The following is a 20,443-nucleotide window of genomic DNA, read 5'->3' as shown; positions in this document are numbered from 1 at the left end:
TCATCTCCCACCAGCACATTCAGCTGTCAGCCGAGGATTCCCAACTGACAGGTGAATGTAAACAAACAGTAAAAATTGTTTAAAGTAAAAAAATGGAATGGGGTTCCCCTCCAATTCCATACCAAATTCTTTGAGCCTGGTATGGGTTTTAAGGGGGAACCCAATGCTATAAAAAGGGAAAAAAAGTGTGAGGTCCCCTACAAGTTTCATACCAGACACTTATCCGAACATGTAGACTGGGTGACTAGGAAAGGGGGGGAATAATGTGTGCCCCCCCTCCCTGAATAATACTAGGCCACATATTCTTAATATGATGAGGATACCTGGCCAGGTGGTTGTGGGGGTCTGCAGGCAATGGACTCACTGAAATCTGGAAACCTACTTTAACAATATAGGAGCCCCGAGATACCGATTTTTCCCCTAAGTGAAGGTATGTAGTACTTCTATTAATTCACAAAAAATGCAGTGGTATGTAGCACCCTCCTAGTTTAACTAGTGTTAGTGAGGAGCTGGTTAGCAGCTCAGGTGAGATAGCCAGAGGGGTTAAATTCTGGTCAGGATTGAGAGACTCTACAGGCCAGCCTGTCTGGAATTTCACCCTACTCTGAGACTTTCAGAGGAGGGCCTTGGAGGTAGTGGGTTGATCTGAGGAGTGACTGGCTACACTCTTTAAGGAGCTCAGCCAGTCTCCAACAGAAGACTAGCAAAGGGGCTGGGAATACTTTAAAAATGGAAGAGCCTGCTCAGTAGCAGGAGTGTGATGGTGGGAGATGAGTGGGGAGCAGGAAGATGTGAGGCTGGAGGAGGAAGGCTGCCAGGAGGCTTAGTGGGATGGGGTCTGCCTGCTAATTTGGAGCTTGAAACGAGAAAAACTCAGGTCTCACTGGCCGCCTGAGAGAGGACCACCTGTATGGCAGGGAAGGATCAGCCCAGCTGATAGACCTGGTAGCAGCAGCCATCCCACAAGAGGTACAGGAGAGGATCTGAGTGAGTACACCCCCGGGTGGATGGGGGAGGAGCACCCGGGAAGGGGGGGAATCAGATTAGCCCCCTACTAGTGACTGTCATCCATTTAAATGAACAGGAGCCAGATCCTGCTCAAGAAGAAAGTCTCCAGATTCCTTGGTGAAGAGAAGTTCATCTAGTGTCTGGTGTAGTACAACTGGAGCTGCTGGCTAGCACTCCTACAGAGACTGTGTGTCAGAGAAAAGAAGCTGTGCACAGTTCAGAAAGTTGTCCTCAGATATCAGTTCCCTTGGGCATCCTATACACCCCTTAACCTATCCAAATTTGAATCCCCTCAATAAAATAACAAAATCAACTCTCAAGGCCTGATTTCTGTCTACAGATGAAAACTTGTGTGGAAATGCTAAATAACTGGCTGAGCAGGACTATAGAGGGGCCCAAATTGATTTGCAATTACTAAGGGAGTAGTGCTACAGGTACATAAATATACATTCACGCCTTTATTTATAAAAATGTCTTATGATGGTAATCCATCAACAACCATGTCATCCTGCAATGTACAGTGAGGAACAGAAGTATTTGAACACCCTGCGATTTTGCAAGTTCTCACACTTAGAAATCATGGAGGGGTCTGAAATTCATATTGTAGGTGCATTCCCACTCCAAGAGACAGAATTAAAAAAAAATTCAGCAAATCACATTGTATGATTTTTAAAGAATTTATTTGTCTTGCACTGCTGAACATAAGTATTTGAACACCTAAGAATTCTGGCTCTCAAAGACCTGTTACTGTGCCTTTAAAAAGTCCACCTCTACTCCACTCATTAATCTAACTTAGTAGCACCTGTCTGAGCTCTTTAAAGACACCTGTCCACCTCACAGTCAGTCAGACGCCAACTACTACCATGGGCAAGACCAAAGAGCTGTCAAAAGACACCAGAGACAAAATTGTGGACCTCCACAAGGCTGGAAAGGGCTACGGGGCAATTGCCAAGCAGCTTGGTGAAAATAGATCAACTGTTGGAGCAATTGTTAGAAAATGGAAGAGGCTAAAGATGACTGTCAGTCTCCCTTGGACTGGGGCTCCATGCAAGATCTCACCTCGTGGGGTATCACTGATGATAAGAAAGGGGAGGAATCAGCCCAGAACTACAAGGGAGGAGCTAGTCAATGACATGAAGAGAGCTGGGACCACAGTTTCAAAGGTCACTGTCGGTAGAACACTACGCCGTCATGGTTTCAAATCATGCATTGCACGGAAAGTTCCCCTGCTCAAGTCATCACATGTCCAGGCCCGTCTGAAGTTTGCCAATGACCATCTGGATGATCCAGAGGAGGCATGGGAGAAAGTCATGTGGTCAGATGAGACCAAAGTAGAACTTTTTGGTCTAAATTTCACTCGTTGTGTTTGGAGGAAAAAGAAGGGTGAGTTGCATCCCAAGAACACAATCCCTCCTGTGAAGCATGGGTATGGTAACATCATGCTTTGGGGGTGCTTTTCTGCGAAGGGGACAGGACAACTGCACTGTATTAAGGAGAGGATGAATGGGGCCATTTATTGTGAGATTTTCAGCAACAACCTCCTTCCCTCAGTCAGAGCATTGAAGATGGGTTGTGGCTGGGTCTTCCAACATGACAACGACCCGAAGCACACAGCCAGGATAACCAAGGAGTGGCTCCGTAAGAAGCATATCATGGTTCTGGAGTTGCCTAGCCAGTCTCCAGATCTAAATCCAATAGAACAGTGGTTCTTAACCTGGGTTCGATCGAACCCCAGGGGTTCGGTGAGTCAGTCTCGCGGGTTCGGCGGAGGTGAAGACCCACACCCGACTCATATGATTCGTGATGACATGCCCCGCTTGTCCATCATTGGCTGCAGGTGGTCATGCAACATCGCTTAGCCCAGTGGTCGGCAAGCCGCGGCTCGCGAGCCACATGCGGCTCTTTACACGCTTTAATGCGGCTCTTGTGTGCCGGGCGCCCGCTCCCCTCCCTCCTCTCGGGCGGCAGGGACTCTGCAGCGTGATCCAAAAAAAAAAACAGCCAGGGCAGCGCGCTCAAATGCAATGATTGGCCAGTCTCGCTGCCACTCACATCCTGATAGCCAGTGATTGGCTGTCAGGATGTGTGTAGGCGGGGCAGCGTGACGAACGTGAGAGGAGCTAGGCTCCTCTCACAGTCCGCCCTGAAGACCGGAACGGCGCGGGAATACGGCGAGAGGAATGCGCGGAGCAAAGGTAAGTGAATTGACACAGGGGGGACTTGGCTTACTACTTGCTACTTACTTACTACTACTATATAAGGGATGAATTAATATGGGGGATGAATTACTATAGGGGGGATGAATTACTATATGGGGGATGAATTACTATGGGGGATGAATTACTATATGGGGGATGAATTACTATATGGGGGATGAATTACTATATGGGGGATGTATTACTATGGGGGATGAATTACTATATGGGGATGAATTACTATATGGGGGATGAATTACTATATGGGGGATGAATTACTATATGGGGGATGTATTACTATGGGGGATGAATTACTATATGGGGGATGAATTACTATGGGGGATGAATTACTATGGGGGATGAATTACTATGGGGGATGAATTACTATATGGGGGATGTATTACTATGGGGGATGAATTACTATATGGGGGATGAATTACTATGGGGGATGAATTACTATGGGGGATGAATTACTATATGGGGGATGAATTACTATGAGGGATGAATTACTATGGGGGATGAATTACTATATGGGGGATGAATTACTATGGGGGATGAATTACTATACGGGGGATGAATTACTATGGGGGATGAATTACTATATGGGGGATGAATTACTATATGGGGGATGAATTACTATAGGGGGGATGAATTACTATGGGGGATGAATTACTATATGGGGGATGAATTACTATATGGGGGATGAATTACTATATGGGGGATGAATTACTATGGGGGATGAATTACTATATGGGGGATGAATTACTATAGGGGGGATGAATTACTATGGGGGATGAATTACTATATGGGGGATGAATTACTATGGGGGATGAATTACTATAAAAACTTATTGAAACTAAAAACAGTGTACCATCCTATGTATTTTCAGTTTTAAAAATGTGGCTCTGAAAATAAATTTCAATCGTGGTTTTGGCGAGATTTGGCTCAGTTGAAAAAAAAGGTTGCCCACCACTGGCTTAGCCTATCTGTGCTGCAGGGAATTTGGTGCGCAGTAGTCGAATGGTACGTGATTTCTTTCTTAATATTTTAATCCCTTCATACTAACTATGTCGAGCAAAAAAAGAAAGTGGTCGGACGAATATGTACAATATGGATTCACATGTATAAGGGAACGTGATGGGAGTCAGCGTCCTAACTGCATGATTTGCAATGCCAAGTTGAGCAATTCTAGTCTAGCACCGGCAAAACTAAGAGAACACTTCCTTAAGCAGCATGGAGATGGAAAATACAAGAACACAACGCTCGCTGAATTCAAGGTGAGGAGAGCCAGATTCGATGAAAAGGCTAGTCTGCCTGTTCTCGGCTTTGTACCCATCAACAAACCGATCCTCATAGCATCGTACGAAGTTGCTTACCTGATCGCAAACCAGGCCCAGCCACACACCATTGGTGAAACAGTCATAAAACCAGCTGTATTGAAGATGGCGAATATCATGCTGGGAAAAGCGGCTGAAGTTAAGTTATCCCAAATTCTCTTTCAAATGACACCATCAGCGACAGAATAGAGGACATGAGCAAGGACATCTTGGCTCAAGTAGTTGCAGATCTGATTTCAAGCCCGGCAAAATTTAGCCTTCAACTCGACGAGACCACAGACGTTTCCAATCTAAGCCAGCTTGCAGTATTCGTGCGCTATGTGAAAGACGACGTGATAAAGGAAGAATTTTTATTTTGTGAGCCTCTTACAACAACAACTAAGGCAGCCGATGTGAAGAAACTTGTGGATGACTTCTTCAAGGACAACAATCTTTCGTGGGATATGGTTTCTGCAGTTTGTTTGGATGGAGCTCCAGCCATGCTGGGAAGAAAGTCTGGTTTTGGTGCGCTAGTGAAAGCCGATGCACCACACATCATTTTTACGCATTGTATTCTGCACAGGCATGCATTGGCAACAAAAACCTTGCCTCCAAAACTGGCAGAAGTATTAAAAATTGTAGTGGAATGCGTGAACTACAGCCAGGTCCATAAATATTGGGACATCGACACAATTCAAAATTTTTTGGCTCTATTCACCACCACAATGGATTTGAAATGAAACGAACAAGACGTCTGGTGATGTCTATGCGTTCCAGACTTCAGGCTGTAATTGAGTGCAAAGGATTTGCAACCAAGTATTAAAAAGTGAAAGTTTGATTTATGATTATTATTCTGTCCCATTACTTTTGGTCCCTTAACAAGTGGGAGGCACATATGCAAACTGTTGTAATTCCTACACTGTTCACCTGATTTGGATGTAAATACCCTCAAATTAAAGCTGACAGTCTGCAGTTAAAGCACATCTTGTTCATTTCATTTCAAATCCATTATGGTGGTGTATAGAGCCAAAAATGTTGGAATTGTTTCGATGTCCCAATATTTATGGACCTGACTGTATGTGCGAAATAGTGCTCTGAGGCACCGCATCTTCAGGGAGCTGTGTAAAGAAATGGGATCTGAATTCGAGGTGCTTTTGTACCATTCTAACGTTCGGTGGTTATCCCGAGGACAGGTGCTGAATCGTGTTTTTGCCGTGCGTGTGGAATTAGCCCTGTTTTTGCAAGAGCACCAACATTATCATGCAGATTGCTTCAAAAATTCTGAGTTCATTCTCATTTTAGCGTACATGACTGATATCTTCGCAGCTCTCAATCATCTCAATCAACAGATGCAGGGCGGTGGAGTCAACATCATCGAAGCGGAAGAAAACTTGAAGGCTTTTCAAAAAAAGCTACCGTTATGGAAACGACGAATAGAGAACGATAACTTCGCAAACTTTCCCCTGCTAGATGACTGTGTAAGTAAGATCGAAGATGTATCTGGAATTGGAGGCATTTCTGTACCCGCGGAACTGAAGCAAGCAATTGCCACGCACTTAGATGAGCTTGCAAAGTCTCTCGACGGATACTTCCCTACAAGAGAGTCATATCCAGCATGGGTGAGACAGCCGTTCACGTTTAGTGTTGAGACAACAGATGTCAATGATGAATACCTCGATGAAATCATTGAACTTCAGCAGAGCCAGGTTCAACAGCAACTCTTCAGATCAACAACGCTCTCAACGTTTTGGTGTCAACAAATGGTGAGGTACCCTGTTATTGCTAAGAAAGCTCTGGAGATTTTCATACCGTTTGTTACAACATATCTTTGCGAGCAATCCTTTTCGAGGATGCTGGACATAAAGACGAAGAAAAGGAACAGACTTTGTTGCGAAAATGACATGAGAGTGGCACTTGGCAAGGTAATGCCGCGCATTTCTGAACTGGCCTCTGAAAGACAACAGCAGAAGTCACACTGATTTGCGGTAAATATTCATTATTTTATTTTTGTGTGAAAATCATGTTTTAATGGTTTTGTTCTTTGTTCTTAATGGTTTTGTTCATTTTGTGCACCTATGTATAAATATATACCTATGTTTTGAATTTTAAAAATCATATTTTATTTTTCCAATTAAGAAGGGTTCGGTGAATGCGCATATGAAACTGGTGGGGTTCAGTACCTCCAAAAAGGTTAAGAACCACTGCAATAGAACATCTTTGGAGGGAGCTGAAACTCCGTGTTGCTCAGCAACAGCCCCGAAACCTGACAGATCTAGAGGAGATCTGTGTGGAGGAGTGGGCCAAAATCCCTGTTGCAGTGTGTGCAAACCTGGTCAAGAACTGCAGGAAACGTTTGACCTCTGTAATTGCAAACAAAGGCTTCTGTACCAAATATTAACACTGATTTTCTCAGGTGTTCAAATACTTATGTTCAGCAGTATACAAATACATTCTTTAAAAATCATACAATGTGATTTCCTGAATTTTTTTTTTAATTCTGTCTCTCAGAGTAGGAATGCACCTACAATGTGAATTTCAGACCCCTCCATGATTTCTAAGTGGGAGAACTTGCAAAATCGCAGGGTGTTCAAATACTTCTGTTCCTCACTGTATATCACAAAGCCCGATGCCTGCCAACATGCCCAATAAAAAAATGGGTGCATGTCCACACTCATCACTTGACTCTCTGCCGCCAAAAGATAAGCAAAGGGGTGGGGTTTCCAGGTGACATCATTGACCATATATGGTGTGTCCATCTACATAAAAAACTTTTTTACGTTCTTGATAGCGAAAAGACAATGACTTCCATCAGTTTTTTCTTTTACAAGCATTTTATTATTTTCAATTAAAGCCTAAGTTTACCTAAAACACAACTCTCAGCCCTTTAGTTCTCTTAACCCTCACCGCACCAGAAGATTACAATGGCAGGGCATCTGAGGAGGAAGATTTTGCTTAAAGAAGGTCATAGCAGCACTAGGGACACATCTCACTGTAGGTAAGTAATGTGTCCTGTGCTGATTTTTTTTTTTGTTTAAGATAAACTTGGGCTTTAAAAGAAATAATATGAATGTCAATGGAATATTATCTAGGAATGGAAGGGATGGAGCTATCAATTAGATCATGTTCCATTCATAAAAGCTTTAGTGTGACTTCTATGAATGGAGGAGTTGAGCAGAAAGGGCAAGCACAGTCAGGCTCTTTTGATAAGAGCCTGTGACAACCTCTTAGTTGTATTTACCCTCACTGCACTGGAAGATTGCAGCAGCGGATTTGGGGGGAGGCAAGACAAAGAAAGATTACTATTAGCACCAGTGGAATCAGCACAAGGGACAAATCCTACTGACTGTAAGTTATGTCCCTCGTGCTGATTTTTCTGTTTTTTATTTTGGCAGGACTTAGGCCTTCATAAAATTCTTCTAAAAGACAAAACAAATGGAAGTGAAGGATTTATAAAAGATCACAACAGAGTATATGCAAATGTACATGGAATAAAGCAAAAATATAGAGAAACTGCCCAGGATGCATATTCAAAATTATTATCAAAGTGTAAAATGTAATGCATTGGAACATAAATATCCTCAGTCTCTTGGTTTGCTGACTTCTGAATATATTGAAAAAGAGGTGAGGGAGAAATAAGCAATTGTGGTACAGGGGAATGATAACTGGCTGGGAGATATATCCCGGGATTGCATTCAATTTGAAAGTGTTTAAGTTTGACCCCATATTATATGGTTTTGGTATTGTATAATGTGTAGCCAGCTTAAGAGTGGGTCTAAAAGGCCTCCCAGGAATGTGTAGGCTATCGAAGGTGACCAAACATTGAGAAATCTATCATGAGAGTCCTATAGAATAATGGTCTTCTCATAATAATTGTGTCTGTTATTATTTGCAGTACTTCCTGATAATTAGAAAAAGGTGGTATCCACACCCAGATAGTTTTTCTATTGCTGTCTCCATCCCATCTGAGGACATGTATCTTAGAGTGTGTTAGAGAGATGATGGAAATACTTTTTAATGGGGCAAATACTACAATAAAAAAAACACTTTTTTTTAGTAAGCGTGAGTAAAGCTAGCCATACATGGAGCAAATTTTGGACAGTTCCTGAGGAAGCAGCTGAAATTCGAGCAGTGGGTGGCCCTGTTGGCCTCTTCTCCCAATATCCTTCAATCTGAAAATTGAAGGAACTGGTCAGAAAATTGTCGGATGAACAGCAGCTGCATTAAATGAAATGCAGTAACTGTTTGGGGTATTCTGACAGCCACAGGAGGATACAGTAGATGCTAAGAGAGATTCACTGATCCACTCTGTTTAGTGTGGATAGCAAAAACAAGTGGGGCTGAAGGAGGGAAATCTTACAGTATATGTACAGCTTTGAGATTAGAACCTCTGTCAATAGTGTACATTTGTCAATAGATTTGAGAATAGTGTAACAAACAGCAAGAAAACCAGATTGATGTCAAGAAACGAACACTCAGCTTTAACGACTATACTCCCACTGATGTGGTATCCGATCATTTAGAGTAAATATAGTCCTGGGTTAAAAGTTTACATTTTGCCAAAGGCCTAATTTTGACTAGAATTGATCAACAGTACTGTATGAAACACTGCAGAATGTATACTGTCATTTATGTCCATTTCATACTTTTTGTTTATTCTATTTATTCTAAGGTTCAAAATAGGATCCTTTATCAAATCGATTTAATTTTTGAGCCAACTGGATGCCTAAAAGAAGAAGATTTTGAAGCCTGTAAAAAGCCAGGCTTGGAGGACATGGAGGTACTGCTGTTTTTCTATTTTTTGTTCAGTAAAATAGTTTTGGTTACTCTGCTACAGAATGGCAATTTTGTGGTTGAAATAACAAACCAAAATTTAAAGAGACATCTACTCACCTGTCCTTCGATCCAGCGGTGTGTTCACACCAGCCAGGTTTGTCGGCTGTCCTTTCTCCCTGGTGTGGGCATCTGTCTGTGACAGCTTTCTGATTCACATTAGGGTGTCTGCTGCCCATGCGCGAGTAGCACTGTGCATTGTGAATGGTCCTAATTTAGCTACCTACAAACGTGGAAATACACTTTAAGGCAATATCTGTAGTAGCTAATGATTGCGTAAATTGCGAAAATTGTGAAAATGAGCAACATTAGCCAAGCTGGCCTGTAACTGTTTCTTTGTGAAAATGTGCCTTTTCAAGCCAATAATTGTTAGCAACACATAAACATATCTTTGCTCAAATTAGAAATGTACCAATTTAATTACTGTGCCACCAGTAAGAATCTCACAGACACAAATTATTACTTTGTTCAGGGCTATGTAGTGTACAGTACATTGTACAGAGAATATTGCTCAAATTCAACATAGAGTAAAATGTTAAAGTGCCAACACTACATTTACCGGCCACTTTATTAGGTATGCCTGTTCAATTGTTTTGGTAACACAAATTGCTAATCAGCCAATCACATAGCAGCAACGGAATGAATTTAGGTATGTAAATGCAGTAAAGATGACTTGCTGAAGTTCAAACTGAGCATCAGAATGGGGAAGAATGGGAATTTAAGTAACTTTGAATATGGCATTGTTGTTGGTGATGGTTTGAGTATTTCAAAAACTGCTGATCTACTGGGATTTTCACTCTCCACCATCTATAAGGTTTACAGAGAATGGTCCGAAAAAGGGAAAATATCCAGTGAGCGGAACTTTTGTGGACGAAAATGCCTTGTTGATGTCAGAGGAGAATGGGCAGACTGGTTGCTGTGACATTCAGATGGTAGGGTCGGAATTCAGTGTAAACAACATAAAAGCTTGGATCCATCCTGCCTTGTATCAACAGTTCAGGCTGATGGTGGTGGTATAATGGTGTAGGGGATATTTTCTTGGCACTAGCAAAGTGTACCTAATAACGTGGCCGGTGAATGTATGTTGTTGTCACCATGTAATGCCCAATACACTACACAGGACTCACTGGTGTACTACCCATACTACACTGGGTTGGCATTGTAATGGCCCCATTACACTGAGGTCAGCTGTGAAAAAAGTGGGGCCACATTGTATTGAATAGTGGGCACGACCTAAAGGGACATGGTTTCCCACATTTCTGCCAGGCTACATGTAAAAATCCACATTTCTTTGCTTAAATTACTTTAAACCCCCAAACAATTATATATTTTATGAAAACAGAGGTCATGTAACATAAAATGGCGGTAGTTTCATTGTTAGTCAATATTTGCACAGCTGTTTAGCAAACATGTTTTCGGGAAGAAAGTAAAATGAATTCTAGTGCAAGCAAACACAATATTATACATATTTTTGGGTAAAATAAAAAAGATGTTGTTGTGTTGAGTAAATAGATATCAAATATGTCAAGCCTGAAAATTTCATGCTTCATGAAATTGCAAAAAACTATGGTACCAAAATTCTCTATAGGCTTTGAAAGCCTTTAAAGGTTATCAGTTTAGAGGTAACCATGAATTATGGCCTTAGATTTACTGCACTCACTCTGATGTTCACGGTGATATTTCACATGTGTAGTGCAATTTATGATTATATACAGCTACATGCCCTGAGACACACATTTGTATTGGAGAATGTTTCAGGGTGACAGAGGTTCTTTTAATTTTTTTTAATTATTTTTATTTATTTTATTATAATGTTTTATCTTTTTTTTCTTAATTTAACTTTATTGCTATTACAAGGGACTAACAAACCCCCTGTGTGAAGAAATGGGCAGATGACAGGTCCTTTTTGTGGAGCCATCAGGGGCCTAATTGAAGCTCAATGTCTCTCCTGCCCTCCACTGCAGCTAATCAATTACAGATCATGCTTAATTAGCTGCTACCCTGGCTAATGTATAGTGGGGGAAGGACGGTTCTGAACCCGAAAGCGACATAGTACACATTGCTTCGGGGTTCTCAAACCTCCTCCTGCTGTCAATGGCATAGTAATTTCCTGCAGTCCTGGGCTCCTTGGAGGAACCGGAGAGCCTGGGAGCTACCGCAGGTGGTGGGGGGTTCAGAACTTTCAGAGCCCTGGGGTGGCTCTAGATCAATTTTACTTTAAAGTCAATTGCTGGCTGTAAAAATCAATACCAAGCTAACAGTAGTAGACTTGAAATTGGTTTACCCATTGCATACTAGGATGTTTATAAACATACCTTTGTAGAAAAGGGATTATATAAAATGTCTTTATCTTATACATTGCACACATATGTGCACAGCAAAAGAGTAAGTTATTTTTTACAGAGTAGAGTATAATAGTGATAAATTATATATACAGTATAATATTGTAAACAAATTAGCTTGATGTCAATAATGGAAGTTAAAGTGAAAGTATAGCAAAAATGTTTTACTTTTGACTTGCATAGATTAGGCAATGTTTAAATCCCCTGTTGTTTTATTATCTGTGTTTGTCCCATTTGGGAAATTTCTTCTTACCTCCTATCCTTGAAACATAACAGGAAGTAAGTGGATGCAAGGGGTAATGATTACATTTTCAGATCTCATTGCTGTAACCAGAATGTGAAGCATTTTTCTGTTCTGGGACAACAATATAAGCACCAGCAGAGAGTGATTGTCACTGGGGAAAGTTAACTAACTTAAGAAAGTTAACTTACACACACACACAGAAACATACACTGCTCACAGTCTCTTCTTTTGAAAATCTAACCTTTTAAAAGAAATGTCCTTATTACTCGTTACCACGCCCAGACAGGAATGTAACCAGGTTTAAAGTATGTCATGCTGTAAACCTGCCCAAACTGGAAATTTAGCTAGGTATAATGTGTGGTCTTCAAAGAGGTGTTATAAGTATGTATACCGCCCAACAGTCTTGGATTGTGCTGGACTGTCACACATTTCTAGCTTAGGCCTGCTGTCCTGTGTACAGGGGCTTTATCTTGCAAAGACTCTGCCCATGTACATTGTGCCCACAGTTCATTCATGTGGGGGATAAGGACATATGGGCTTGGGGGGATTTGTACAGAGAGTAGGGGTAATTTTTTGTTCTACTCTGTACACTAGCCTGTGCATTTTTGTACTTCTAAACCCTACACTCTATGCATTACATATTTCTGGCCCCTGCACTCTCTGCATCATACATTTATGACTCTTGCACTCTTACCTGTGTGAAAACCACTTCTGTGTCATGCAGTCCTGACCACTGGTCCCTGTACTCTGTATTTCACACTCCTAACCCCTACACCTTGTGTTATATAATCCTGACCCATGCAATAAGTATGTCACACACTCATGACTCCTTCACTCCATGTGTCACACACTCGTGACCGCTGCACTTTGTGTGTTATGCACTCCAGGCCCCTGCACTATGTGTCATATGCACTCCTGAGCCCTGCAACCTGTGCATTATGCACTCCAGGTGCATACACTCTAATTTATATGCATTTCTAAGCCCTGCACCGTTTCCATTATGTACTCCTGGGCCTTGCACAATAAATAATCTGCTGAACCTTTCATACACCTGACCACTGCACTGTGTACACTGGGCTTTATATAACATATTCCTGACCACCGCACTCTAAGTACATTATACTGTATATTACTGAAGTTCTTTTTTAAGATAGGATTTACGTAGAAAGGCATATGTAATGAAACAGGTTCATTTTTTAAAAATTGGTGTGCTGAGGTTTGTATGTGCCTGTTAGACATTCGCTTGTGGCACAGTCATTGGCATATTTAACCACTTCGGCCCGACCTATTGTAATAATACTGCTGGGCGAGTGTTCTCTCATTCTGAGTAGATGTCATATGAAGTGTGATCTGTCACCCGCTGTACTTTGGGGGTATTTGTACTGTCTTGGCATTTTAGGGCCTTAAAAAATGAGGATTGATCAATTTTCAAATACATATACCATAGTTTTTTTTCATTTGTAATTTTTTCATTTATATAGCAAAAAATTATTTTATTTTGGTTATATAGCAAAAAAAAATCCTGGGGTGATTAAATGCTACCAAACGTAAGCTGTATCTATCTCAAACTGTCTCTGTACAGTGTTGCATGACTCAGTAATTGTCATTCTAAGTGTGACAGCGCTGAAGTCTGAAAATTGCCCTGGGCAGGAAGGGGGAGAAAATGTCTAGTTAATACTGGCCAATAAAAATCTGTCAGATGCCTAAAAGGCACTCAGCACATGGCGCTCAAACTCAAAGTAATGATATATTCAGTATTCAATAGCCTGGAAGAATGTTAGCCAAAAAATCTATAAGTATATGTACTATATGTGCTAAGATGCAACCAAAAATTAATGTGTATATGAGAGTGCGTGTATATGTAAGTGTGTGTATTTATGTATGTAAGTGAATGTATTGTAATATGTGGAAGCCCAGGATCACCAGCCAGCAGTATTAGTTAGAGTAAACAGCCCTTGTTTTCAAAAACAGCCTATCCTTATGATGGGAAAAACAAACAAAATTGTCCATCGACTGCTGGTAAACCAAAAGTAAATTATGTCTTTCTGCCAGAAACACTTGTTCCTAACAGGGTTTTTTTTTAAGTCCCTGACCGTGCCAAGGGTCTGGAAAGGTCGCAAGAGCCCAGCAGGATCAAGAGCCTACAGTTCTCTCTCAACTGTTGCTATTCCACGACACATCTCACAGACACGTGCTGGCTGTTTACTGTTCCTTTATTGGAATCCCCTGCAAATATTTTAACCTTTTTTGGGACCAAAGTCCCTGTAATCAGGGTTGGTGGTGCTTTCCCACCTAAAGTCTCTTCAAGCCCCTGAATTCCAGGTCTTAAATGAGAACTTGACAATCCTGAGTCCTCTCTCTCCAACCAGACCACCCCAGAACCATTCACCCTGCATGGGTGAGATCCCCTGAATACTCAAAAAATGCATTTCAATTGTTCCAATTAAAGGAACTATAACCCTAATAACAGGAGAACATATCTCCAGGACTCATCCCTGTACAGTATGTATGTATGGATGTACAGTAAGTGTGTATGTATGTTAGTGTGTGTATGTATGTGAGTGAATATATTTATAAACACTACTGTGCAAAATTTTTTGTAAGTGTAAAAAAATGCTGCAAATTGAGAATGCTTTCAGAAATGAACAGAAGACAAATCTAAATCAAATCAATATTTGGTGTGACCACCCTTTACTTTTAAAACAGCATAATTTCTTCTAGATAGACTTGCACACAATTTTTGAAGGAACTCTGAAGGTAGGTTGATCCAAACATCTTGGAGAACTAACCATAGATCTATGGATGTAGGCTGCCTCTAATCCTTCTGTCTCTTCATGTAATCCTAGACAGACTTGATGATGTGATGAGATCAGAGCTCTGTAGAGGCCAAACCATAACTTCTAGGACTCCTTGTTTTTCTTTACTTGACTGTATGTTTGGGGTCATTGTCCTGCTGCAGAATACATTTGGGGCCAGTCATATGCTTCCCTGATGGTATGGCATGATGGATAAATATCTGCCTGTATTTCTCAGCATTGAGGACACCATTTATCCTGACCAAATCTCCAAATCCATTTGCAGAAATACAGCCCCAAACCTTTCAAGGAACCTCCACCTTTACTGTTGCCTGCAGACACACATTATTGTGATGCTCTGCAGCCCTTTCGCAAACCAACTGCTACAGCCAAATATTTTAAATTTTGACTCATCACTCCAGGGCACCTTCTGCCATTTTTCTGCACCCCTGGTCCTATGTTTTCGTAGATAGTTGAGTCACTTAGCCTTGTTTCCATGTCAGAAGTGCTTCTTCAAAAGACCCTGAACAGCATATCGTGAAACTCCAGTCAGCTTTGAAATCTTTGCCTGGGAGAAACCTTGCTGATGCAGTATAGCTACCTTGTGTCATGAAACTGTCTTCTACAACCTCACCTTAGAAGCAGAGTTTGGCTGTTCCTCACCCAGTTTTAAGCCTCTTACACAGCTGTTGCTGTTTCTGTTTCAGTTAATGACTGTGTTTTAACCTACATTTGAAATTGATGATCAATAGTACCTGCTTGGTATAACTGGTTAATCATACCCCTGACTCTAATCCTACAACATCCCTGACTTATTACAACTGTACAAAGTGTGCAAGTGTAAGAATTGATGCTGGTTTGGAGCCAAAGGGTAGTAACACCAAATATTGATTTACTTTATATTTTTCTTCTGTTTGATCACTTTGCATTTTGAAAAGTGATAAAAATAAACATATAGAATATATATTTTTGAAACCATTCTTATTTTACAGCATTTCTTCACACCTCCCTAAAACATTTGCACAGGACTATATGTATGTATGTACAGTATATTTATGAATATGTATGTCAGAGTATATGTGACAGTGCCTTGAAAAAGTAATCATACCCCTTGAAATTTTCCACATTTTTTCATGTTACAACCGAAAACGTAAATGTATTTTATTGGGATTTTATGTTATAGACCAACACAGAGTGGCACATAATTGTGAAGTGGAAGGAAAATGATAAATGGTTTTCAAACTTTTTTACCAATGAATATGTGAAAAGTGTGGCGTGCATTTTTTATTCAGCTCCCCTGAGCCAATACTTTGTAGAACCACCTTTCACTGCAATTAGAGCTGCAAGTCTTTTTGGGGATGTCTCTACCAGCTTTGCACATGACATTTTTGCCCATTCTTCTTTGCAAAATACCTCAAGCTCTGTCATATTGGATGGAGAGCGTCTGTGAACAGCAATTTTAAGGGGTATGAATACTTTTTCAAGGCACTATATGTGTGTTTGTCTGGTTAAAATGCAAAAATAGGGGGTACTTCTGTGTGATAAATAAAGGGGGTGCAATGAATCATAGGGGTGCTCTGCACTAGGGTGTATATGCTTATGACTCCTGCACTTTGTATGTTACATACTCCTGCCCTCTGCTCACTTCATTACTTTTTTTGTGACAACTGCACTCTGTGCAATACTTTTACTCCTGACTCCTGCACTCTGTACTTTACTTTTTCCTGAAGGCTGCACTCTGTACAATACCTTTACTCCTGACAATTATACTCTGTGTGTTACTTTTATTCCTGACCCCTGCACTATGTACATTACTATTATGCCTGACCCCTGCACTCTGCATTGCTTTTACTCCCAATCTGCTGGCTGATTAAACTTCATTATATGTGTTAAATGGTATGGGATCCTCCTGCGCTCATGGGAATAACTGACACAATACAGCTGCTGTCACTTTAACTAATACCAATAAGTGCAAGAAATAAACATAAAATTAGTGAAGCGCTTGTATCTCATGAATACAATCATGTGTCTCCATAAAGTATAATAGTAAATCAAAGTGACCACGATATATATTAAAAATATGTGAACTCCCTCTAGTGGATAGAAAAAATAATGTCAACCGAAATGACTATAATGGCTAAATATCACACATTAAGAACCTAAATATGTAGTGCATAAATCAGATATACTAAACAAAGTATATATACATGAAAACAGAATAATTGGCCACATACAATGGTGTCTAAATCAAACATAACTAATATATGCCATAAGTGAAAAAGACAATATCAAAGGTGAAAAAATATTCCATGCATGTGACTGTGCTTTAAGCTGGAACACACACGTGATCTCCACTTCTAAGTGCAAGTACTCTCCTTCAAATGGCAGCAATGCCTGCTCACCTCCCTTCCTCGACCCACACAGGGCCTCAAAGCAGTTACCACCTCAGTGGTGTATTCCTCTGGCAGACTCCTTAATCCTCCTCCTCTCTTATGCAACTCATAAAAAGACAAGAAAGCCTTCCATAGTGTAGTAAGTTTTAATAGGCAAAGTAAAAAGTGACAAAGTAAACCACTCACATGCTCCTTTCCATAAACAAGCGTTTTTCCCAGCCTGTGGGTAGATATGCATGCACCTGGGGGAATCCAATATGGCCACTGTGTCCGGACATACGTCACCAGGAAGTAGACAAACCGACGCGTTGCGTCACGTGCGTCGTGACTTCATCAGGGTCACCCTGATGAAGTCACGACGCACGTGACGCAACGCGTCGGTTTGTCTACTTCCTGGTGACGTATGTCCGGACACAGTGGCCATATTGGATTCCCCCAGGTGCATGCATATCTACCCACAGGCTGGGAAAAACGCTTGTTTATGGAAAGGAGCATGTGAGTGGTTTACTTTGTCACTTTTTACTTTGCCTATTAAAACTTACTACACTATGGAAGGCTTTCTTGTCTTTTTATGAGTTGCATAAGAGAGGAGGAGGATTAAGGAGTCTGCCAGAGGAATACACCACTGAGGTGGTAACTGCTTTGAGGCCCTGTGTGGGTCGAGGAAGGGAGGTGAGCAGGCATTGCTGCCATTTGAAGGAGAGTACTTGCACTTAGAAGTGGAGATCACGTGTGTGTTCCAGCTTAAAGCACAGTCACATGCATGGAATATTTTTTCACCTTTGATATTGTCTTTTTCACTTATGGCATATATTAGTTATGTTTGATTTAGACACCATTGTATGTGGCCAATTATTCTGTTTTCATGTATATATACTTTGTTTAGTATATCTGATTTATGCACTACATATTTAGGTTCTTAATGTGTGATATTTAGCCATTATAGTCATTTCGGTTGACATTATTTTTTCTATCCACTAGAGGGAGTTCACATATTTTTAATATATATCGTGGTCACTTTGATTTACTATTATACTTTATGGAGACACATGATTGTATTCATGAGATACAAGCGCTTCACTAATTTTATGTTCATTATATGTGTTATCATCAGTTTTTAGGACTCAGTATTTGGATAGTGATGGTGGAATAAAGCAGAGTTGGCTTTCTTTATAGCATACACCTGGTTTACCTTTGTCTGTGTCAGAGGAGGATCAAATGGATATGAAGCAATGCCTTTTTCTATGCAACTGCAAATCCTTGCACTCTGTACATTACACTTTCCTGACCCCTGCACTCTTTATATTACACGCCTCTGACCCCTGCACTGTGTACATGGGTATGACAATAAGGAGAACATACATCGGGTGTGGCAAGACAATGGGGCGTGCTCATAAAGGGGTGGTGCAGTTTTACATATTCACACTAAACACTGAATGACTTTGTCTGGGCAGTGGTTAGTACCTTGATTCTGACAGATGTTTATTCACTAGACTGTTTATGTTTATTTACGACAGTCCATTAAGTTTCTTTTGCAGACATTGCTTAATAATTTTAAAACATCTCTGCTATGCTTTTAGCTTGGACTGTTTTAGTGGGGCTTTGGGATACCTCTGCTTTTTGTTAAATTAGTTGTAGTTAAGTTGGCTGTGTTTTATCCAATGTGTCACCTTCCATGAATGCTGAGCACAGACATGAGAGTTAAAATTGATTGATTGTTGATGACGCACAGTTTGGGGTTCATCATACCTCTTTAATGGTATACAAGAGGAGATACCTTTTTACACATTTGTTAGCAGAATATATGTCGGTATTGGAAGATTCCCTCTCACCCCTAGTTCTGGTAACACCTGGAGATTTTTGGATTTTCCTTTACTTTCTGTCCTAGTAATGGTGATCACCAGAACAACTATAGAAGGTGAGCACAAGCAGCAAGAAGAGTGAGGCAGGAGTTCTGACTCATTCATACTCTATTCAAACTTAAAACAAAGGTTTGACTATAGATGCACTTTAGGTTTTAGAAATGTGAACAACTTGAGGCACTTCTTTTAGTGACAGAGCTTCCTGCACCTGCCTTATACACATTTTATTTGATGGTGAGGCAGCCTATCAATGTGAAGGGGTGAGGAGGAGCAGATGACACTATCCAAAGGTGTTGGATCTTTGTCATTTCAAATCAGTGTGCCAGCCAGGTGTACAGAGGGCAATTAAAGCCACTGCAGGTATTTACAGGCACCTCTAGATACCTGCATGTTGTCAGTCTAGAATAAATCTGCTGCATCACATGCAGAGTCTTTTAAAATTTAAACCATCAAGTTAACAGTTGTCTTTATTGTTTTTGCCTTAGGTGGAAGCATGTCACTTTTATGTACAAGACAGTCCTTCAGATTCCTCCCCCATTTTGCTCTCCAAGACATGTGTAAACATTTGATTCAAGAAATGCCTCTAGATTTCTTCTTTTATGCTCTCCAAGACCTGAAGCATTTGATGTAAGAAATTCCTCGAGATTTCCCCAGTTATGCTCTTCAAGTCCTGAAGCATTTGATGTAAGAAATTCCTCAATATTTCCTTGGTTATGCCTCCCAAGACATGTAAAGACATTTGATGTAAGAAATCCTTTCAGATTCATCCATAGTAATGGTCTCTAAGACATGCAAAGATACATAATGTAGATTCTCCCTATTTTGTATTCCACTGCACCTTTGTGCATTTTCTTTAGTATGATTTGACCACTACAAATGATAGTCAAATCAATATTTGATTTTGCAGATTTTTATTCTCCTGAACATTGTTATTAGGAAATCAGTTGATGTGAGATCTGCAGCTATTCACCTGGTTCAGAAGTCCAAGCAAAATTGATTCATGAATTGTTAGATTATTTGCTGATTAACGTTTTACTAAACCCACAACAGTAAAATCAGTCTTTATACGCAGCAAAGCATGCTTGTTATACTCATTGTGGAACCTAAGGGGTTAATCCTCCACATTGTGTAAAAAGGCTGTTTGATCCTTTTTTCTCTGCCCCTCCTCTTGTTGAAATGACCACCTGATACAGACTGAACCCGTGGTCACATGCACATGCTCAGTTTGGTGTGTAATGCTAGAGAGGTTTTTTTTTTTCCTGGGAGGGTGCATGTGATCAGCACAGGGCCAATCAACACTGTCCAGACAGAGGGTCAGAGGTTTCACATCGTCCTAGAGCAGAAAGAAAACTCCTCCTACAAGCTTTAACCAGTGCTCTGCTGAAGTCACCAGACTGATCTAACTGCTGATGAGAAAAGGTATTTAGCAGTTTATATTTACTAAAATAATTGCATTTC

At 40.7% G+C, this 20,443-nt stretch overlaps 1 protein-coding gene across 1 annotated transcript in view; it reads left to right on the top strand.

Moving 5' to 3' along the window:
* LOC149440808 (cystatin-8-like) overlaps window positions 1–19,608 on the top strand; it is a 32,908-nt gene extending 13,300 nt beyond the window's left edge. Inside the window, exons 2-3 of the mRNA XM_089658114.1 lie at window positions 9,189–9,296; window positions 19,471–19,608. Of these exons, the coding sequence (XP_089514240.1) occupies window positions 9,189–9,296; window positions 19,471–19,554 (192 nt within the window). The 3' untranslated portion in view covers window positions 19,555–19,608. The remainder of the gene's footprint in view (window positions 1–9,188; window positions 9,297–19,470) is intronic.
* Window positions 19,609–20,443: the final 835 nt, after the last annotated feature.

This window comes from Staurois parvus, unplaced genomic scaffold (genome assembly GCF_062004578.1).
Source record: "Staurois parvus isolate SC_StPar_1 unplaced genomic scaffold, SC_StPar_1.0 ptg001051l, whole genome shotgun sequence".
Taxonomy (NCBI): Eukaryota; Metazoa; Chordata; class Amphibia; order Anura; family Ranidae; genus Staurois; species Staurois parvus.
The sequence above is the reverse complement of the archived record's forward strand: the minus strand, read 5'-3'. Positions and strand labels throughout refer to the sequence as shown.